At 36.0% G+C, this 22,751-nt stretch overlaps 2 protein-coding genes across 4 annotated transcripts; one reads left to right on the top strand and one right to left on the bottom strand.

Annotated features, from left to right (window-relative positions):
* Positions 1-610: 610 nt before the first annotated feature.
* LOC122020684 (splicing regulatory glutamine/lysine-rich protein 1-like) lies at positions 611-6,536 on the bottom strand. 2 transcript variants are annotated; one of them, XM_042578695.1, is made up of 7 exons: positions 6,392-6,536; positions 3,263-3,412; positions 2,007-2,681; positions 1,782-1,901; positions 1,186-1,283; positions 1,033-1,098; positions 611-870 (listed from the first exon to the last, which is right to left on the bottom strand). In XM_042578695.1, exons 2-7 carry the CDS (start codon positions 3,399-3,401, stop codon positions 718-720), a joined length of 1,251 nt encoding a protein of 416 aa, XP_042434629.1. In that variant the 5' UTR covers positions 3,402-3,412; positions 6,392-6,536; the 3' UTR covers positions 611-717. The 2 variants fall into 2 exon arrangements, with proteins under 2 accessions (XP_042434629.1, XP_042434630.1); XM_042578696.1 differs by having other exon boundaries at positions 3,263-3,441; positions 6,392-6,535.
* A 411-nt stretch (positions 6,537-6,947) lies between these two features.
* Positions 6,948-22,151, top strand: LOC122021761 (Fanconi anemia group D2 protein homolog). Of its 2 annotated transcripts, none has more exons than XM_042579916.1 (31): positions 6,948-7,485; positions 7,596-8,034; positions 8,167-8,421; positions 8,498-8,710; positions 8,897-9,028; positions 9,240-9,369; positions 9,467-9,513; positions 9,590-9,691; positions 9,804-9,911; positions 10,775-10,917; positions 11,047-11,141; positions 11,253-11,334; positions 11,420-11,471; positions 11,547-11,627; positions 16,641-16,736; positions 16,815-16,918; positions 17,699-18,155; positions 19,203-19,238; positions 19,337-19,541; positions 19,622-19,755; positions 19,824-20,010; positions 20,096-20,328; positions 20,399-20,494; positions 20,645-20,737; positions 20,823-20,855; positions 20,930-21,058; positions 21,187-21,247; positions 21,320-21,375; positions 21,440-21,496; positions 21,572-21,692; positions 21,781-22,151. In XM_042579916.1, the coding sequence occupies exons 1-31, from the start codon at positions 7,127-7,129 to the stop codon at positions 21,954-21,956; spliced, it is 4,512 nt and encodes a 1,503-aa protein (XP_042435850.1). In that variant the 5' UTR covers positions 6,948-7,126; the 3' UTR covers positions 21,957-22,151. The 2 variants fall into 2 exon arrangements, with proteins under 2 accessions (XP_042435850.1, XP_042435849.1); XM_042579915.1 differs by having other exon boundaries at positions 16,638-16,736.
* Positions 22,152-22,751: the final 600 nt, after the last annotated feature.

Raw genomic sequence — 22,751 nt, 5'->3', positions numbered from 1 at the left:
ATCAACTCAAATCCGAAAAACTCCCAACTCGAACTTAATTTTTTTCGAATTGACTTGGATTAAGTGGTCAAGTCATATTTATTTTTGACACTATCACCTCTAAATGGTTAACCAAACATTAAAAAAAAATATATTGATGAGATTTTCCTCCAATGTGATAATAACTCTAAGAACGTTGGTCACTTGGATGAGTCTCCATAAACGCTTCTGATTTATTCTAATGACCGATAAAAATTTTCTATAGGATCAAGCAAATATTTAAAAATCGAATATCAATTCCAATAAATTAACGAATAAATTTTTTAATGAACAATTAACCTAGAATCACTAGATTGACAGACTATTCATCGTAAACGCTTCTCAATTTATCTTAACGACTAACTAATAAAAAACTTTCATAAAATTAAATCAATCATCCCAAGATTAATCAGTACAAAAGCAGGATACTGGGTGCCAACTTAAAAAAAAAAAAAACCCTAACATTCCTCTATCTATTATGCCTTTAAACATGGAAATTTAGGGCATTTGATTCTTAAATTTTTTGACAATAGAATTTATCTTTCCCTGAATTTTTAATAGAAAAAAATTCACAATAAAATGCTAGAAAAGATTCGGTGATAATTAGTAGTTTCTCTTTGGAAAGCCAATACACATGTTTCACAAACAAGAAGCACACGAGTCGAGTTCTTAAACACATGTTTGTGTCCTCTAATTTTATTACAACCCAAGACCAACGGTTCGACCATCTCTTCGACGAAGGCCTGCTGCATACTGCTTCTCCAAGTCGGTGTCGAGCTCCTGGTGTTTCTTTGCTTGGAGGCTTCTGTTGTTTTCCACTTTGCCGTCTGGAGCTGCATTGCCTTTCACACCCTACAATCGGCCATAGCCAAAAAGGCAACCTCAGACTCTAAAAAATGTGTTAGTAAGGGTCAAGATACTCCAATAAATTGTTCTACAGATTGAACACTCTCGTAACATAAGAAAAAGAAAGGTTCCAACGACAAATTGCAAAAATAGGAGGTTAGAGACTACCATGAGTCTGTTGAACTTTTCCTGTCGCTCCTGATCAGAAAACAGATGGTCCCAGCTACTGGAGGACTGAAACATTTGCAAGTAGAATGGGAAGCATTAGGATAGCAACCTAAATCGACAAAAAAATTTCAATGAACTTGAAACATGAAATACCTCTTGAGAAGAGTTCTTTTTGTTACCCCAAAGAAGCTTTTTCTTTTGGTCAGTGGACAAGCAGCCAACGCCCCCGAAACCTACAAGGTTCTTGTTCACTGCAGATGTCTTATGGTGTAAGTCCGATACAAAGGACCAAATAATTGAAATTTCACCACTAATGAAAGCCAACCATTATCTGTATGCTAATTACCACAATGGTCTCAGCACCAAAAGCTATGTACTCATTCTAACCAAACTCCAAACTCCTGGAAGTTGAATTCAAAACACTCGCCACCTTGAATAAGCTTTCGATAACCAATCAAATGAGTTTGACAAGTTTTTGGACTAAGACAATATCAAGATCTCTGTTCGTTTGTTTAAATGTTGGCTTGCTTGAAATTTTTTACACAGAATCTAGAGCAGAAAGAGGTATGACAGGCTTGTAATGAGCGAGAAATAAGCATCCATCATAATAATTAAACACAAAGAATAAGAAAATAACTGATAGTGCAAAGGGGTTTGAGATGATCCTCCTAGAGGGTATTAAAATAACCAAGAAGATTGATGTTGTGACAATATTCCAAGCAATTATAATAAAAACTAGATGAACTTACCCAATTCAGCAGCTTGCATAGCAACAAATTTTGCGGAACTAGCAAGATTAGCACCTTCAGCATTCTTGTTTGTAGAATCAGTCTCACCAGCAGGCCTGGAACTAGATAGCCACAGTTTATCTACAAAGTTGTCAATTTCAGATTATTTGTCAAATGTTTAGTAGATAATTTGAGGGAAATGCATGTACTTGCAAAGTGATAAAGATATTTCCATGAAGCATTTACCATGCTGAACATCTTTGATTTCCCTTGATGAAGAGCTTTGATTGTTCTTGTTTACACTTTCAGAGGCTTCATCTACATTTTTTTCTTGTTGACTGAACAAAGTTTTTCTCTCATGTTTCTCACCTTCCCTTTCATGATATTTCCTCTTCTGGTCCACAGGTGCACGGTGCCCCTTGTTACTTGAAGTATCATTCTTACATACAGGGGGGCTCCTGTGATTGGTATTTCTGTATTCATGTGATTCTCTCTGCTTATAACGGTCATGCTCTGAATCATATTGTCGACTTAACTTTCTCCGAGAATCGGTTTTTTCAAAACCTTTATCATACTCTCTTCCGTTCTCCTTATTCCTGCACTCTGAAATCTCAGCATGTCTGCCAGATAATCTATCATTCCTTGTGGATCTGGAAGACCGTTGGTAATTCCTATCATTCTCATCAGTTTGCCTGTCATGCCTGCTATAAGCATCAGACCTATTGTATTCATGTGGATTGGAATATGAATATTTCTCTTTGTGCCTTTCAGATTCATGGCCTCTACTAGATCTGCTTCGAGTAGAATGGGAATCCCTTTCTAACTCTTTTCCAGCTTCATTCCTCTGCTGATCAGAAGACATCTGTGCAGGATCATTCTTGGAAGGTAGCGGACTGCAGCTCCACTCATGTGTAGGACTTCCTATCAGTGATAACACAAGAAGGTGATCATACTCACAAATGCAAAACGTTTATAGCATTCTAGCCTTCTAGGACATCAAATCAGTAGATGCAGCAACGAGGCAACTTTTGAGACATGTTTTAAGAGTTTAATTAATAAAACCCCAGCCAGTTGCAACAGTCACATAAGAGACAGTACTGTAATGAAAGTTCAGGGTTTTTTGGTATCAATTAAACAAGAGCAAAAACACACCCAACCAAGGTTGGTAACAGGTCAGTCAAGTTAGCTATTTTAAACTCCTTAATGATTTCCATCTTTTTTGGAGTTCTTGTCATGGATATCACACATTTTACAAAAACCAGCCAACTCTCTCAAGAAGATTAAGATTCAAGAATCATTCATCTATACAGATTAAAAAATTGCAAACACAAATTTTGGTACAGTACAATGTCTTCTGTGGCAAAAGCAAGCAGTGAATGATAACCAATGTGGGACTAAATGAATCTGATCCACCAAGAGGCAAACAGTGAATGATAGCCCTCTTGACAACATTCTGCAAGATAAAAAGTTTTGGAACAAGTAGCTGGAGTTGGATTACTAACCATCAGATGAAGATGAATCTGATCTACCAAGAGGCAAGCGGCTGCGATACTTCCTACCAGTAGCATCATTTGTGGGCTTTCTAAAAGATGGTTTCACATCTAAGTTTTCAGATAATGATTTGGGTGAGGGATCCTCCATCAAGCCAGTACCTAGACAATGTATAGCTTTTTTCCATCATCTGAACTCAAGTTGAAGAAGCAATGATTTAAAATCAAAGGAAAAAGGAGGAGACACAAAATAACAGAAGAGTACAAATAATATAACATATTTGAAGACATTAATTACTTAAATCAAAATTAGTAAAATGTATACTGGTTGTCACACATGCAGACATTCTTAAGAGATTATTTAACATCAACTTGTGCCTAAAAAAATAACTCAATTAGAACTTGATCAAACTGAATAGTAAATAACTCAATTATAACTTGATCAAACCGAATAGTACATAAAACAATAGGTTATACCCCAGAGCAATTAGAAATTTTTTCTCTCCAAATTTTCAATATAATCAAGCCGTGTTTGACCTAACTATTTATGGTTGCTACATAACTCTTCTTTCTCTGTTTAACACAATGCAAAACTATAGTAATATTCAAGTCAAGCAATCATTTCTATTACATTGGCTAACTATATAATCTATTAGTTGTTTATGAATATGTCATACCATCCCAACATATATTCTCTTATTTTATCAGCTATTAGAGTTACAGCTAATTGCTCTCAAATTTTAGTGCCACACATGCAACTTCTCTTTCACATCTTTACTACATTAACTTTTTATGTGTGTTGCTTCCTAACAGTTCGATTCATAAAGTAGAAAATGTCGTACCACAAACTTATAAAACTTCCCTTTTAAACTCCCAGGGACACAACAAACACACAAGACTCTAGAATTCTCTCCATTTCGACGACCTATTTTTATCCAATATCTTCATCAATACTGCCTTCTTGTTGAATAATAGATCCAATATATCTTAATCTCTTATTTATAAGAATATCATGTTCATCCATCTAAATAATAAATATGCCGTCATTTCTTTTCTTGTCATTAAAACTACATTTCCATATGCCTAGTGTTAATTCCATTTATCTAACAACCTCTAGTTTCTTTTCCCCACTTCAAGATTTGAATTTAATCTAATTGTATTGCCATGGTTAACATAATTTCATATGCAAATAATCGATACCAAAGGCTTTGGTTATTTTGAATATTAAAGGACATTTCATCAAAAGTTAATGTAAAAAAGGACAAAGACTTAGGGTTCACATTTAGTGCAAACCTACGACTATTGAAAATCATTTGATGCTCGTAGCTCTAATATTAATAACTACATTATCATACAATCTTTAATTACATCAATATAATTATTACATACCCCTTTCTTATGCAAAACCTCTACAATAGTTGGCTTGGGGCTATATGTAAATCATAAAAATATTTTATATCTAAATCATTCTTTTACTATATTTTCCCTTTTGTAGTCTTATTAAAATAAATGACATCTATAGTTCATCTTCCAGAAATGAAACAATTGATTTTCAAAAGTGATTGTCTCATATTGTAGTCACAATATTTTTTTTCCATTTTAACTCATTGACCTCTGAATTTAAATTTAAAAAAACAATGTATATCACTTTTGTTTCATAAATAGACACTAAAAAAATCTTTTCCTCCATTCTTCAACAATCTTCTTAATCCTCAAAGTTTTATTGAATAACTCAGTAAACCAAATTATTCTACTACACTCTTCAGAACTTCATTCAGAATGCCATCCAAACCTCCACTTATCTTCATTTACTTTAAAACTTCTTTAAACTCACTTAATTTAAAATTATGAAAACTATTCAATTCCTAAATCTATTAAAAATTTCAGTATCTAAAATCAGACTATATGTAGAAAGCTCATTAAATAGTTTATAAAAAAAAATAATTTCTCCATCTTTCTTTAATTAAATAGTCATCAACATTGCCCAAGTCTATGCATTTTTTTTCTAGCTCTTGCAATTTGACAAATGTTATTATAACTTTTTTGCCTCCATTTTAGCTACTATATGCATATTTAATTCGTCTTCATCTACAAATTTTGCCAACCTTTTAACTATGAATTCTTTAAACTAATCGTCTTTCATACCTTCTAACACCACCACCAACTTTCCTTGTATGTTTTACCTCAACCTTTAGACACTCCAAAAATTGATCTTGCTACATTCATGATCTGATTTGTCATTAGTCCACATAACATCAATGTTATCAAATTCTTTCTTCCAAACTTCCTCTTTCAGCATTCTATCACAGAAAAATGCCATATTGTTGCCCTCAAAATTCCACCATCTAGTTCTTCTAAAATTTGAAACAAATTAAGGAAGGATGAATCAATTAAAAATTTATAGTGTGAATGCATAAGCCAATTTTAAGAATCCCATTCCTACCATTAGTTAATGGATGCCAGGATATCAAGAGCCAAATAAAGCCATAGCCTTTACTACTTTTAATTGAACAATTATGAGTTCAAGTTTTACTAGCATAGATACATCAGGATTATACTAGGTAAATACTTCAATCTGATTGTGAAGGCCCCGACTTTGAGGGCGCTAAACACACTTAAAATCACTGACATAAGTTTAACTATATCTAATTGAACAACGTTAGTGCTTTAAAACGTTGGTAATGTTGGTTAGACTCAAGTAAGGAAAAGACTGGGCATGCCTAAGCATATAATTATAAAGGCAAGCAGCTTTCTAAGTGCACATTAGAAATCTTACAAGACTAACAGTTTCCTACAAGAGCTGAAGCCAAACTCAGAAAAAGGAAGAAATGAGGATCTTCCTACTGTTAGTTTCAAAGCAAATCATGCCAATGACATTTTTTTATTAGTATATTACAATTTATCAGAGCAGTAATTTATCAATAGCCAAAAAAATATGACCTTTTACTCGCTAGCATAAGGAAAAAAAAATGATCATAGCAGACAAGGATAAATATACACGAAAACGAAGTTTATCCCCTAATCAACTATATAAATAAAGGTAAGAAATAGGATCAGGAACCGGAGCATGGCAAATGGATCAAGAGAAGTAACAAGCAACACGAGAAATGGCTAAGAAATTGCGCGTATCAGTGCATATACCTTATCGAAGCGGAAACAAAAGGAGCTCCTTTTCGTCCTTGTTTCGCTAGGGTTTCAATCCAGCGGAGTCGCGGTGAAATAAAAAAAAAAAGAAGGATAACAAGGTGCACTTTGCTTGGTTCCGACGAGGATCTTGCAGATCAGACCGGTTCGGCCTGAAACGAATAATAGTAGGAATGAACCGGATAACTAACGGTCCTGCCGGTCTTACTAGGGAGAGTTAGCAAAATGGACCGATCACATAGAAAAATTACTAATTCTAATTAAAATTATGTTATTTTAAAATTTATCTGATATATAGAGTGTTTTAACCGCTTTTATATATTATATTAATAATAAAACTTTTGTTTTATAAAAAAATAGATTTTTTAATAAAAAAATTAATTATCCTATTAAAATCTAATAATTTTTTAAAAACAATTCTATTAAATTATATAAAAAAACGAGTTATATAACTTTAAATAATTTCAAATATAATTAAACGCGAGCCTAGTGACCCATTTAGATGATTTGTTGGGGCGGATTTGGCATGAACCATCACGGGCCATTCCCCTGCATGACTTTAGGTTCGGGGGGAGCCGGCAGGGCCCGAATCGCATCACAGCCCAAAAGTGCCGATTAACAAACCGCCCTACGGCCCAGCAAGCAAGAATTGGCGGGAAAATTCGGTCCCGTTTCTCCTCAGCGTCGATCGCCGCTCCGGGCTCCTTTCCCAAACTAACGCAGCCCGCAGTGATGGTCTTCCTGCAGCGTTCCGCACCTCCTAACCGTCGGAAGCGGCGCCCTGCTCCCGTCTCCGACGACGATCTCCAACCCAGATCTCAACCCCGTCACGTCGCCGCTGCGGCCGTCGCCACGGAAGGGAGCGACGGAGGAGACGAAGGCAGCGAACGGGACTTCACCGCATTTATCTCCGTCCTCGCCGACGCCGGGTGCACCCTACTGGCTACGCCAGGTGCCCCACCTTCACTCCCAGCTGATCCTCACCGGTTCGGCCGCTGCCTCGAGGGACGCCTCTCCGTCGACCCCTCCCTCCGCTCCCGTTTCGTCGCCGGTTTCTCTGCGTACACACGCACTCCTCAAAATCTGAAGAGGTCGGAGCTTTATTTTATTTTATTTTATTTTGGCTCCTTAACCCCCTGGCTCTCCTCGACACCATTATTTCTTCTCGTTTGGATGTTTTGAACCGCTCATTCTGATCCAGGGTTCTAATTCCGGCATCGCAAGATGGTGGCTTCCGGAAAGGGGAAAGCCTGGCTCGGATTCTTCTCCTGGTCGCCCCTATCCAGGCCCAGATTCTGCTTCTGCTTCTTGAAAAGATTCCTGAGCACTTTGATGCCTATGGAAATGGTGGTTTACCTCTCAAGGACGATGTAGCCAGGCTTATTGTCAAACACTTTATGTGGCTTGATTTCCTGGTTGATGCGGAGGGGTTTATCGAGAAGCTCATGGAAGTTGTCTCCATATCACCTCCTCAGTTAAAGAAGGAGATAGTTGGCTCTCTCCCTGAGATCATTGGCGAGCAGTGCAATGGAACAGTAGTGACTGCTCTTGACCGGTTGTTGCAGGAGGATTCGGAGATCATTCTGCCTGTACTCGATTCTTTCTCTAACTTGAACTTGGATGAGCAGCTGCAAGAACAGGTTTTGATGTTCTCTTGTTTTTATTATTTATTTATTTATACAAAGTGACATTTATTTTCTTTCCATCTTGCAACTCTTAACATGCTTGATGGGGCTGTTAATTTTAATATCTTTTCTCTTGATTACACAAAGGCCATCACCACAGCCTTATCTTGCATTAGAACAGTTGAAGCAGACCATATGCCCCATTTGCTTAGATTTCTACTGCTCTCGTCTACACCAGCAAATGTTCGTAGGATATTATCTCAAATCCGTGAGCAGTTAAAGTTTGCTGGGGTTATCAACTCTCATGCATGCAGAAACAATAAGCTTAAAGGCAAATCACCAGTTGATAGCACTGATGCATCAATCCTTGATGCTTTGCGATTGAGTCTCCTTTTCAAAAATGTACTTGAAATTTGCAGAATTATCTGTTTTTTGAGATCTCTGCATAGCGCATATTTACTACTTGCTTTAATTGCAGATACTCTCAGAGGCAATTTTGAAAGAGATGAACTCCCTAGACCAACCTCGCGAACATAAAGTCATTGATGTATGGCTCATCGTTCTCATTCACACAAATGGAGGTTGCATGATGAAGAATTCAGAAAGGATGCTTAAGAAGAAGATTTTGGATGGTTGTTTTCATAAAGTTCTTTTTGAGCAATGCATTAATGGGCAGAGGGAACTTGTCAAGGTTATTACTCTATAGTTTTTTCTATCCAGTGTATCCTTCCCCGGGACCCCGCATGGCGGGAGCTTCGTGCACCGGGCTGCCCTTTTTTTTTTTAGTATTTGATGATTCTGAGCAAAAAACAAGGCAGACATATTCATACTTCTCAATATAACTTTAGTGTATTGTATCTCTAATTTGTCAATTCAGGATTACTTCCCTTCATTTCTCTCTATCACTGCATACTTACTCTCATGCAAAGAACCGCAAGCTAAAATGTTTGGCATCCACTTGTATACGTCGTTGTTCGAAGAGTTCAGTGATACCTACTCAAGGCAAGAAGTAAGCATATCTATCAATACAGATTTCCCTGATTTATGTAAAATTGCCTATCCATATGACAATATAAATAAGTTTTTTTGTGCTTCTCCAAGAACTTGATTAATTATTACCTTATTTATTTTATTTAATAATACAACTTACAATGAAATATGACTTTTTTATCCTGAAACAAGATATGCACATCTCTTAAAATTTAATTTCTGTTAACTAGATCCTTGGTGCATTGGTCACACATATAGGCTCAGGAGTTGGTCACGAAGTGTGTTCTGCTTTGGAAACTATGATCTTAGTCACATCAAAGCATGCTGAGCAGTTAGTTCCAATTTCTTCGCATATAACTGGTAAGATTGTCCAAATTTATGTTCTTCCTTAGCTGACCTTTTTCTGTAATTGGAGGTAAGCCGCCTGTTCTTCCTTACATGTAATTTTTTCTCTCAGGTATCTTGGATTATTTAGATGGATTTCATGAACAAAATCTCCGCAAGGTTTTGAGCTAGTTATCAATAACATTTTGCAGCCCTACATTTCATCTAATTATGTTGTTTCTATTGCACATGGTAGGTTTATGAAGTCTTCTGTCAATTGGCATTAGCTGCTTACTCAAGTGCAAATTCAATTGGTTCTTCAATTTTAAATGAACTTTTGATTATCATCAGAAAACAGGCAAGTTCTGTTTACAATATCTGAAGATTGGGTTTCTTTTTCATTTGTTCTTTCCTGCTTAAAGTTTAGTTGATAAAGAGAGTTTGTTTATTTACCTTTGATTTTCTTGTAGGTTGGAAATCCAGATATTAAGTACAGAAAAATGGGAATAATTGGTACAATAAAGATAGTTTCGACCCTTGGTGGTGTCAATGCTACTGCATCTTACATGTCAACGCAGGTCTCTTTTGATATTGTGAAATGAGGAACTATGCTAGTTTGTTCCATTGCAACAAGTGTTTAGACTGATACTTTTTGTACTATATAATATTTTAAGTGATTTACAATATCACTATTGCTTTATTCATTGGGGACTTCTCATTTGCAATGAATGCCATAATGCTTTGCCTTTGTATTCTGTTAAAAAAATACAACTGCCAAGTGGTTGACCTAATACACAAAGGCTTGGATGGTACCATACTAAACAAATGCATACTTGGTTCCATGCATTTTGTCCTTTTGATAGCATTCAAGCAGACATTGGATGAATCTTGCACTATGCTTATTTATCCCAAAAAATTGGGACTAACACAGGTTGGCAATGATGATAATAGTGTTTACTTGGATGGATATAAAGTAAGAGTGGATGGAAGAGAGGAATGATGTGAAAATTAAAGAGAGTATGAATTGAGTGGAATATTTGCTTGGGTTGTAATATAACTGCATTCCAACTTCCAACTGCTTTTGGTGCATATCTATTTGGGTAATTTGGTGGTACTGTGGTTATAATTCTGACTCTGATTTTCTGTGTTTTTGGATTGAGTGAACTCTCTATTGCTTCTATTTTTTTCATGTTTGTCTTTTCATTTTATGTTTTCTCTCAAGAAAAATTAATAATTTGCTCTCTTCTTGATTATTTGGAATGAAAAGAAAAATCAAAAGAAGAGGAAACCAAATCTTTTTAGAATCTTTTCACCACCCTTCTCCATTCATTGGATTTGTCCAATTCCTTCTCTATTTGTATATGCATTATGATTGATGGGATGTTTTTGGTTGAAAGATATGCAATAGTGCATGATTTTCTATTGAATGTTTTATATGCAGAAATCAAATGGTGAAGAAGCTCTGGAACTTCTGAAATTATCTGTTGATTCATGCAAATTGATGAGTCAGCCATTGATCCTTCTTTATGATGAACTGATTGTTTTATTGGAGAGCACTAATTTGCAACCTGTGATAATTGAGTGGTTTGTATTTCTTGTTCTTATCTTCTAGCTTTTTGTTATAGTAAAAGAGAAACATATTGCCTGGATTGTCCCTTATTAGTTCTGGAAGTGATTTATGATGATTGAATTATTTCAATCAACTTCTTATAGGATAAGCCAACATGTTGGGGAATTCGAGTCTCTTTTTCTCTCTGATCTTGTGGAAGGCCAATTGCCAGTTAAATCCACATCCAATGGCATAGAAGGTTAGTCACCACTTATGGAATTTTTTCTTTATGATTTGATAGGCAAAAATTTGTAACGAATTGGTACAAACTAGTATTACATGATGTATATAAATTCTCTCTTTATTTCAGGAGAATTATGGATGAATCTCGATGGTGTTGTATCTCCTGTGTGCCTTAATGTCTTGCCATTACTTTTCTCATCGATGGAGCAGTAAGTTTTTCAAACTACTTGTCTACTTTGATTTCCCATTCATCTTTGCACTAATGAGGTGGTATGACACTTTTATTGCCTCCAGGTGTTCATCATCTTTACAGTTTCTGCCTTCTCAGTTTCTGTTACTATCCATTGTAAGCAAGGATGATTCTGTCTTTTCCCTCTGAACATTACATATGTTTTTCAATACATTTCTTTTCTTTTAAAAGGTTGAAAAGGTGACAAATCACGGATCTCTTAGTGGAATAGATGCTCTTCTGGGTTGTCCTATTCATCTCCCTTCTTTTAAGGTGAAATATCTAAAGACCTAAATTTTTGGAATACAAAAGCATTGCTGAATGTTTTTCTTGGTGGTAAAATATCTATGCATCTTCCTTTTTTATGGTGAAATCAAGGATCTCTTGATGGAATAGATGCTTGTTTTTCTTAGCTGAGCTATTATGTACGTCGAGCTTGGACTTTGTCTTATTTTCTCTGTAGTTGGGCTATCATAAACCATTTTTCTTATGTTTTTTTTTTTTCCGGAAGTACTTATCATGAACCTTGAGTACCAATTTGTAATGGCATATTCTGAGGATAAGCTTGGGTGTAAATCCTATCATATTTGCATATGTTTAGAAAAATATTTCGAGTTCAAGCCCAAAGCTAGAAAGTTCAACATTCCAAATATACAGAAATGCAGAAACAAGAAAGATAAAAAAGAAGGCTAATCTATGTCAGAATATGCAAAATTTTCTGCATGGTACCACCAATCAGGAGAGCTAAAAATGCGAGGGTATCCCAATAGAGATACAATTTGTTGGACAACAACTAAATTATAGTTGATCCATGCTGACTAAACAAAAAGAATTGCAAGCTCTTTTACAGTTTTGCCAGTGGAACCAACCCAACAAGGGGTCCAACCAATTGGAGAATAATGGTTGAGCTACATTGGTTCTGTAAACAAAATTGGTCATGTGCTAGGACTATTGTGTGCAATGACATCATTCCACATTGTCAATCCCAACTAAACAAAAGTTGCATTGGCAGGAAATGGAAAATACTGTTTTTTAGGAAATCATAGCCATAACCCTTCCCCTTTCAGTTAGGCATGCATATATATGCAATTCTAGAGGAAATTCATTTGCAAATGCACTTTGACCTGAGAACTTGAATGTCATGCCACAAAGTAAAGGAGTATAGCAATCCATTGAAGAAGAGACCAGAATCTCCCAACCCCATAACGTCATACCTTAAGCATCACAGAATTGAGAAGGGCCATTACTAGAGATCAGATCCTGAATTGTGGGAACTGAGATTGGGTGAACGAATTGTTCTTGTAGGTGATACTTGTTCACTTTTCTCCAAAATATGTTGTTGATGTGATCTAGACTTGCATAATACAACTTTGAAAAACATGAGTAATCCAAGTGTAGTTTGACTAAGACTCCTAAATGATAAGTCTCCATCTATCCGCCTCTTGATTAGATAAACCTAATGAGGAGGCATTACATGCACTCTAGATGTCATGCCCATTCCAAGTATGAGCGATCTATTACAAGTGATTCCTTAATTTCATTGGCAAAGGGCAAATAACTGGTGGAGATATATATCTGCATATATAATGTGCGTTAAGATTCTGTACCTACATATTTTTCCCTCCATGCCACCTCAAGGAGAATCCATAAGCATGTACTAAAGCACGATGCTAGGTTAAGTCATGAAATTTGGATTTACCTCTGACAAATAATAATGCAAAATCATATACAACCATGCAGTCATGGAAAATGGACACAATGTAAGCAACATTCACTTGTTGTAGTTGTTGATCTCACCTGACTTGACATAACTTGAGGATAATTTTGTGGCCATAGCCAATCATCTCATGGCTTGTGTCTCTCTGTCAATGATTCCAAGAGAGGGAAGGAATCTTTAAAATAAGATGTGGCATTAGTGATTGAATAGCAAAAACAAGAAGAGATAGCCTCTTTTGCAAGACTTGCAATAATTTTCTCATCTTAGTTAAATACATAAATAATGGAAATAAGTTGAAACAAAAAACAAAATTGGACGATGATTTGGTTTATCTTATTAGACAATTATCTTAAAAGAATATTCTTATGACATTCCCTTCCACCTAAAGCTGGAATTCTAAGGAGTTGAAGCGACATTCTGTTAAAGGAAATGGTCATTTATGTTATTGTTATCTTCTTTGCTAGTTCCTTAAGTAATAGGAGTGAAGGAACACAACCTTGGAAATGTCTACAAACAATATCATTTTTCTCTCACACTGAGTTGGAATGGATATTAAGGTTCTTGACGGAGTTTTTAATTGCTTGGTTACATGAATGCATGAACTTAATCTCTTATGCATCAACATATACTATACAATACACATATTGAAAATTTTCTCCTAGCACCTGTGTGGCTCCTCTGAATTCTCGGTTTAGTGGAAAGTAGATAAAGAAACCTAATAACTTGGCTTTTGAGTTGAAGACAAGTAGAAAGAGACACAGTAGTAAATGTCTTTATGGTTGTATAAAGTGTTGATAGGTTCTTGTTGCATTTCCTGTCACTAACTTGGAATCTATGTTGTAATGACATTGGCTTCTTGTAATTATGCTGCCCATGCCAATGCAATACCATTCATGGCATGATAGCATCTTATGGTAGTCTCATATTGCCCTGTTTGGTACAAGTGCAAATCTTGAAATAGTGTAGAATACCTGATGAGGATTCATAAATTGACAGGCGAAAGAAAGGTGGAGGGAGGTGAGGAAAACGTGGATTTAAGGATGATAGTGGTTCGGTTGCTCAGATTTTTGGTTGTATTTGTAATGCTGCTATTTCCTTGCATCACTTCTCTAGTAAGAGTTAAACAAGTATTGATGCCTATAAAATAAAGTATCATGATAGACTAATGACCAGTAGAGATTTGGTTGTTTTGGTAAACTAGGGCAGGGGATTTCTTCCGAGGACAAGGTGGGGTAGATTGTTTTTGGGTAGGACTAATGTTTCATTGGTCTTTAGACAATATACAATGAAGTTTTTTGTTCATTTTTAAGAAAAAAATAATTAAATGAAAATACTTTCAACTAGCCAACAAACTAAATAAAAAAGAATTTTATGCGAATTATATTGGGATTATGCAAACTTGGTTGTTGAACTTGCCAAGCATATGGATCTCTTGATAGGCATCTATCTCTCTTAGTGTTACAATTTTATAAATTATTTAGATGTTGAACCTATTACACTCGATCTCAATTTCAATTTCTTTCATATTTGTAATTGGAGTTGCATGAAATCACAACTCTATGCACATGATCTCAATTTTAGCCTCTTGTAATTTTGTTGGTGTTAACATTGGGTCTCAAATCTCTTGCAATAAACCCCAATGTCTCTTTCGATATATATTTCTTACCTTTTATCTTTTTTTTTATTGGTAAATGTGTATATAAACAAGTCAAAATGTATAATGCTCGTCATGAGTGCCTACTCATGCTTGATACAATATATGGTCAGAGTAAACAGCCAAAGATCGATACACATGCACCTATACTCTCTCAGATACTCTCTACATCAATCCTGGCCCCTTCAAACAGGCAACTATTCCTTGCCAACCATACATATTGTATCATAGAAGAAACAACAAGGTGACAATCCTTCGCCAAAACCCTGGTTCCGAAGTAAGAATGCTTGAAAACTCGAAGCATCCTCCTATAGATAGACATCCCAAAATGCATATGCGGCCACTCCCTGATTTGTCTACACAGCTCAGCTACAGGGGCACAGGGGCACAGCCAAAGAAGATGTGCTCTTGCATCTTCTCCTATAGCCCGTAAAAAGTGTAGCTCCTATCCTCCAAGTACTCCTGCCTAGTCCTCCAAGTACTCATGTAGTCTTACCTTTTATCCTTAATTGTATTAGTGGAAGCCAAAGAATGGGGGTGAAGAAAGGGAATAAGTGTTTAGAAAATTAAGGAAGCAAGGTAAAATTGGACTCTGATGTCATTTGATGCGATCGCAGGTTAGATTTGATAGTCACACAAGACTTGATACAATACAGTGATAAATTTGTATGACAAAATAAACTAGGTTTATTGAAAATAGTAAAAGTAATAAAATTATTTGTAAATAAAAATAAAATAATAAAAATAGATTATGATCCCATTTCTTTTATTCGACAGATTATTTTAAGAATCTATTCTTATTACATCACAAATTCTTCAAACCACAATTCTCTCTTCATAGGTGGAAACATGGTTTAAAGTGTTATGCCGAGACGGTCGAAATGGGCGAAACATCTTGTTCTGCTCGACGACCGGCATAACCCCGACACCAGACCCATGTCAGCTGCGACGTGTTATGCGATCCCGTGGTCGCAGTGGAGGGGTTGCTCGACCCCGCAACAACAACGAAGGGGTCGCATACTCTTCCGCTGTAGCCGCGGAAGCGTCGCGTGACCCTGCGACCATTGCAGAGGGGTCGCACAACCATCGCGGTCGTACCAGAGGAGTCACACGATCCCTGCAGCCATGGTTGAGGGGTCACGCAACCCCGCGGCAACGCCGAAGTCATGTGAGCTTGCGAGTGGTATCAGATTTTTTTAAATTAAACTTAGGTTAATTATTTTATTCAACTCCTAGCTATGATGGAGATAATCTAAAGAGATTTTGTTAAACCCTAATAAAATTATCTAATTAATTTTATATTTCATTTATTTTAATTTAAAATTTTTAATTAATTTATTTATCTATTTTCATATCTTTTTCCTTTTTTAAAGATTATTTTTTATATTGTTTATTTTTTAAATATTTATGTTAAATATTTTGTTTTTTATTTAATATAATTTTTTATTAAAAAAAATATTGAAACTATATCGACACGGCACGATACGGTACCAAAACCGTATTGTTCCGGTCCAATACTGAAACCTCGGTACGGGTCGAAATTTTAAACCTTGGGTGGAAATCTACATTTTTTTAATCATCTCCGATGGAAAAAAGGTTCTTTTTAATGTATTTAGCCTGCATTTCCAGTAGCATCTTAGTCCGATAGCATATATACATATGTTGAGTGTGACAGTCCTTTGAGCATATATCTTAGTCCTTTGAGCATATATCTTGGCCACTCGATGTAGACTATGACTTAAAGGTTGTCACTGGCATAAAAAGTTCACCTTCCTGTAAGCCTCTGAGGATTATTGTGTTCTTTGCATTTTTATCAGGATCTCATGTTAGTAGGAAAAGAAGGTGACGATTAAATAAAATCATAAGTGAGAAAAGTTGATCGATAATTGATGTTTTTTTTCTTGCACTGCAGCAGTTCTTGGTTGGAGCAGATGGGAAAAAACTCACAGATAAGCAGAAATGGATCATATGTTCCTCCATCTACTATGCAATAAATTGGATAAGGGAGCTGGTATTTTTTTTTATCTTGTTAATTTCTGGTGGCTTTATTATATGATTATGCTTAGGATGTTTAATGATGCACTTGCAGCTTAATGCCTTCAGTACACAAATCATTGGTAGAGTGGGTTCAATATCCCATTTTCCAAGTGAAGAGCTAGTGCCAAAAATCATGAAGCGCTTGAGAAACTTGGTGTGAGTATTAAATTAGTCAACATTTTCAACTTTAGATCAGATCAAGAGTACTGTTTTACTTACAGTGTCTCATCCAAGGTCAATTTACACTGATTGATATTGCCAATGCATAACTCTATTTGTGATAACTAACTACATTTGCGTTCCAGCAATAAGCACAAATAAATTGATATATAAGTTGTCTGTCAATCTTTTATACAACTAGGGCAGGAAGAGAGAATTGTTACCTGGATCTGTAGAGGAGGACAGTGCTTCATTTATATGATTTCACAACATATGCTAAATCACTAATATGTCAGTATATGACGCCAAACTACTATTCTTGTATCTGCTTAACTCAATTACTTAATCATTATATATCATATCAATACTTAATTCAAGATTACTAGAGTAAATAGAAATATGTATTCGGTGGCAGTGCAACTGCTCCGACTTCATTTAGTGTACTAACCCAAATATTCAAACCGATAGCAAACTACTAAAAAATATAATATCCAAGCTCTATTCTAGATATCAAAGATAAAATTCTACCAGGATCTGTTAGTTAATGAAGACGAAGGGAACATGCAGTGTAGGGCTGAGAAAATTGACGGAGTGTGACAATCAAAATCATGAATGAACTTATTCTTATGATTGCTTGAGTGGTTTGTGGGGATTTTGGTTGATATGAATCTCAAAGGTAACATGTTTCAAATTCTCTGGAAGCTTTATTATATGTTTTGTAAATCAGTTAAGTGTTATTTGTTTGATGTAATCCTAACAGAAGTACCCTTCGTACAGTTTATTGGAGGGATTGTTGAATGCTTATCTCAAGTGTTACCCTTTATCGCTACCTGAACTCCGTTATTCTGCGGAACACTATGGCTCATCTTTCAGCAGGCGTGACAATACAAAATCAAAGGGAAAAAAGAGCACGCCTAGTATTTTGCATGACAAAAACCAAAAACAGAAAAAAGATTCAATGATGGTAGAAAAACCAGATGCTAATGGAAAACTCCGACAGCCTACCATCATGGATGTATTGAGAAGAGCAGGGGCAATTGAAAGTCAGGAAGTTTCAAGTGCAGGTTCTTCAGGTGCAACATCCAACAGGCCTCATTGTCAGGAAAATGAGATTGCTGGTTGTAATGAACTTGGGCTAGTTGATATCTCAGAAAAGCCTATTTGCTTGGAATCACAAAGATTCAAATTCAGACCTCTTCTTGTTGATTGCCTATCCATATTGAGCTTTTCTGAGGTACACATGAAAATTAGAAACCATGTGTCTTGCTTTCCTCATGATTTCTTTGTTTTATGATAGTTTACTTTGTGGCATGTTTAGATTACATCCTACTGTTATTGGTTGATTTATTTCCTCCTAATCCAATAGTTTATTTCTGACCTCATAATAGTTGGGCCTATGTAGAGCATTAATATGTATGGTTTTAGAAAGGCCTCACTTGTCCTGCATATGCAATTGCCTAGGCATATTTTGAATGAGACCACATAACAACTATGTAAAGTCACATAAGGTATATGGAGGCTGCATATGTAATTAAAAAAACCTTATTTGGTTAATATAAACCAATTTAAACTGAACCAAGTTGACTTAGAACCTTAAGCTATCCACTTTAGTAGCTTGTATCTTGTAATTGTTGTTTTAAACACTTTCTTTGAAAGTGGTAATCACATTAGACATCGATATAAATATTTTCACTAATTTAATAGACTGCTTATGCTCCTGCATGTACCTCCATATATCATAAATGCAGGATGTACTGGGTCAACCACATTTTTTTTATATGCCTTATGAACCGCATATTGTCTAAAACCTTCATTCTCACATGTGGTATATTCTAGATCTTTTCAAGCAAGGTATGTTTTCTTAATCCAACACTGGTTTCTTTTTAAAGGAATCCAGCATGTTGGATATAATCCTTTTAAAAGGAATCTAACCTTAAGCTTAGGGCATCAGGTTGTAAGAAATCTAAGTTACAAGTTACAACTAGATTGTATCTAACCTTATGTCCAGTTTTCTTACACCAGTATTTTGACTGTCATTATTCTAATTAACATAATATTATTGTTGTTCGGTATATAAAGCATGACCAAAGCTCAGGAAATTCCAGATATGATTGTATCTTCTAGTCAATTCATTTAAGAGTGATTTCTTGATACACTTAGCTATTGTTTGGCTTCATGAGATGCTTTTCTACATTATCTACAATACACTATACAATAGTTCTTAATGTTCATTTCTTATTTTGGTTCTTATCAATGCTGGTTTGTTTATTGTCCATAACAGAAACAAGATTCCTGCTGCTCTGATTCCTTGGCTGAGGTACTATAAACAATCCAAGAATCCTTTTTTCTTTGTCACATGTTTATTCCCTGTTTATTTTTGTTCATTGATGTGCACTGATGTATACTTTTCTTTAGCTACCGTTGCATCTCTATCTTATCAGGGATTTTAATTCCAAATTGGAGTATTTGAGTCCCTCCAGCAAACTTACCACAACTTGCTCAGTGAAGACACTAGCTGGTTACACCAGAATGGCAACTGGTGAGTTTTTGAATAGGGTTAGATCACTGTTTACCAGCCTAAAGAAACATCTAGATTCTGCTGTCTCATTTCTTCAATATGGTAAGTTCAACAACATTTTAGTTATAGAAATTCTTTTCAAATTAGGTTTATAAATATTTGTATGACTCATGAGCTTATAGGATCAGAATCATGTGAAGACCACTGGAAATCCAGTTCATTAGCTGCTGGAAATCCAGATTTACCATACATATCGGTTTCAAAAATTTCAGTTGCTACTTCTGTATTTAAAGAAGTTCTTTATTGCTACAGCAAGGTACTATTTTGAATTGTAGTTGATAGTCTTTGCCGAGGGGAATGTGTTAAGTGTTTTTTTTGTTGTAGTTGCTTAGCATGCCAGACCTCTTCCTCAAGACAAACTTGTCAGTTCTGAGGGACATGCTAGAAGCATTTCAGCCGATTGAGAAATTGGATCAGTTCTTGTTCACCATCAAGCCATTGCCAACCCCTGGAAGCATAGATTACTTATACTGTGGCGCATTTGCTTTTTATGAGGGCATCATGGACATTGGTGATGATTCATTTGCTCAGCTCATGTACATCATTATGTAAAATTTTGGAGACAGCTTGATATACACAAGACTTTTGTAATGCAGCATTTTCATTCTCCTTTACCTTGGCATCAGAAGCATTAGTTACCCTTGAGTCGATTGTGAACTCCTATGTTATGCTTACTGAGCCATGTCGGGAAAGAAATGGGAAGAGAAATGACGAGGAATCCTCTGAATGCGCTGTTGGTTTTCTAAGAAGCAGGCTTGCTCTATCTTCGCGGAAGCTTTTATTGCAAGATCCATGCAAAGAGGACAGTGACAAAGGAAATAAAAATAGGGTAAATCTAGGTTGTTTGCCTATCTTGTTACTCCTTGTTCATGCTTCCTAACTCCTTTCCTCACTTTCAGGGTGATATGATACAGAAGATACTCCAAATATACCTCAAATATAGCGAGTCCACTTCTGAACTACTTGATGAACTAGCATGCAAAGTTTTACCTCAGGTGGTTGAATTTTGTATTCTAAATACTTCATTGGACCTAGTTTGCTTTGTATACCTTTTCCAGAGATATCATAGTAGAACACCTCATGAGATTCCTTTATTGTTAGTCAACCTAAACTCTCGTTTATAAGAACCTTCTTCACTGTTTTAGGTCCCTTCACACAGAGCTACAAATACACAGGAAGCCATGAATGGCTTCCCAACTTTATCGCCTATGATGTTCCTAATATGGTACCGAGTATTGGTTCGTATTCCCTGCTTATTCTTCATAAAGGCACCTGAATTTCTTTTGTACAATTCATGATCTTAAAGACTTTCACTTGATGCAGCATGAGGAGAACCTCTCAATTCTAAGCAACACGGTCAGTACATGTATCAAGTAGAATATGAGCAAGTCTAAATTGTCATCCAGGATATAATTGTTGTTTCCTTGCAGGTGAAGGAAGTCACAGGGAGGTCTAGGAGATACATACAAGGGGAAGCAGCCAAACCACTCATAATAAAACTACGACAAACAGTGAATGTCGTGGTTGCATTAGTTAATATGTGCAAGGTCCATGATAAGGTATTGAAATGCATTTAAGAGCTTTATGCTGTCTGTGTTGTTATTTCTATGTTTTCATGGTTAATATTTCCTCATTAACTCTAGTATGGCATGATAGGACATATTTATGACTACTTGTTATGATACAGGTAGTTGTCCATGCCATGGCAGTCAAGTATGGAGGCAAATATATGGATAGATTCCTGAAAGGTATGTAATTCTAGTTCTGCAAGTAATTCAGCTGTTGAGTGAAACAAATAGTTATAATGGTTGTTTTTTCAGTTTTTGACTTCCTACAAGATCAATTCCAGGCGCACAATGATATAATACTTGAATTAGTAAGTTCATGTTCTTCGTACCTTGTCGATGCTTGCTAGCTATATGATGCCAACTTCCTTGAAGGTGAAAGAGCTACAAAAAGGAACCAGAACCATCCAAACAATATGCTCTGAAGCAAAGGCAAGTTGTTAAGGAATTTGACAAATTTGATCGATTGTCTTTATGTTTTGATAAATAATCATCTTCTTTATCAAGGGATTGAAAAGAACAATGGTGACAAGCAAGGTTCCTGCTACCAAGAGGTCCATGGAGCGCTTCTTGTTCCATGTCAAGGCTCTTCTTCACAGCACACCCAGTAACTGCACTTTCTGGATGGGTAAGCTATCATGCAACATAATGTCCACTTGCCAACACATTCATCTCATTCGATTCTTTGGTTTTTGCCATTTTAACTACAATGACAGGAAATCTGAAGCACAAGGACCTCTCCGGGCAAGTGGTGAGTTCCCAGGTCTACGACAATGGAGAAGATGGCATGCCACAAGAGATGGAGAATAGCGATGAAGATAACAACAGCATTGGCCCAGCACAAAGGGCAATTGAGGTTGAAGATCTTGGCGACCAACAAGATGATGACTGACACATTGTGCTTTCTTCACTGGTCAGTACAAGTCTACCCAAAATATTGCATTGTACTTGTTAAACCTCTAAAGATTGGATTTTGTTTCTAATGAATTTTGAATCAATGAAGTCCATAGGAGCAAATTGGAGTTGTATTTGGATTAGATTATGAACTCATCAAAACATTTGAATTTAATTATAACATCGAGATCAAGTAAAGCATATGTAGATCCACACAATAGTGACAAGGAAACCAATCTTACAAAAGACACGGATCATGGTTCCCTTCTCTGGTCCGATGATCATGTTGGTGGGCGGAGCAGAGGGGGCAGGTTGGCCATCACTGAGGAGGGGCTTGTTGGTGGCGGCGGGGGAGGGCTTATGGGCTGAGTCCGGGTTGTAGTTGAGGTTGAAGGCGTGGTCGATGGCGTCGTGACCTTGCTCGATGCAGGGCTTGTAGGTGATCTTGATGGTGATCCAGCCCAGGATCACCGTTGTTATGACTATCACTGATAGGTACCTATATCCTATCTCTTGAGGAAAAGTAAAAGGATGAGATGATCATTTCGAGGGAAACAATCTCCCATAATTAAAATGATTTGATTAACTGGTGCTACGTCATTGTTTCCAAAAAGATTATATAATGGCTCTCTATATATATACATATAAGAATGCTTTGTCAATATAAAAAATAATAATAAATTGACTTATTCTAAAGATAATATTTTTAAATGATTATTTTAATATATTTATTTGGGAATCGTATCGTTCCATCATCCTTCAAAACAACATTGTCCTCAAGATTATCTTTTTT

The sequence above is a fragment of the Zingiber officinale genome, chromosome 9A (assembly GCF_018446385.1).
Source record: "Zingiber officinale cultivar Zhangliang chromosome 9A, Zo_v1.1, whole genome shotgun sequence".
In the NCBI taxonomy this organism is placed as follows: Eukaryota; Viridiplantae; Streptophyta; class Magnoliopsida; order Zingiberales; family Zingiberaceae; genus Zingiber; species Zingiber officinale.
Note: the sequence above shows the minus strand (reverse complement) of the source record. Positions and strands in the feature narration are given on the sequence as shown.

Coding starts and splice junctions, on each gene's coding strand:
- LOC122020684 (XM_042578695.1), bottom strand. CDS start 3,401: ATGGAGGATCCCTCACCCAAATCATTATCTGAAAACTTAGATGTGAAA. Junction 1,284..1,781: donor TATGCAAGCTGCTGAATTGG/GTAAGTTCATCT, acceptor AGACATCTGCAG/TGAACAAGAACCTTGTAGGT. Junction 871..1,032: donor AAAAGTTCAACAGACTCATG/GTAGTCTCTAAC, acceptor GGCCGATTGTAG/GGTGTGAAAGGCAATGCAGC.
- LOC122021761 (XM_042579915.1), top strand. CDS start 7,127: ATGGTCTTCCTGCAGCGTTCCGCACCTCCTAACCGTCGGAAGCGGCGC. Junction 9,514..9,589: donor ATGAACAAAATCTCCGCAAG/GTTTTGAGCTAG, acceptor TGCACATGGTAG/GTTTATGAAGTCTTCTGTCA. Junction 11,335..11,419: donor CTTTTCTCATCGATGGAGCA/GTAAGTTTTTCA, acceptor TATTGCCTCCAG/GTGTTCATCATCTTTACAGT.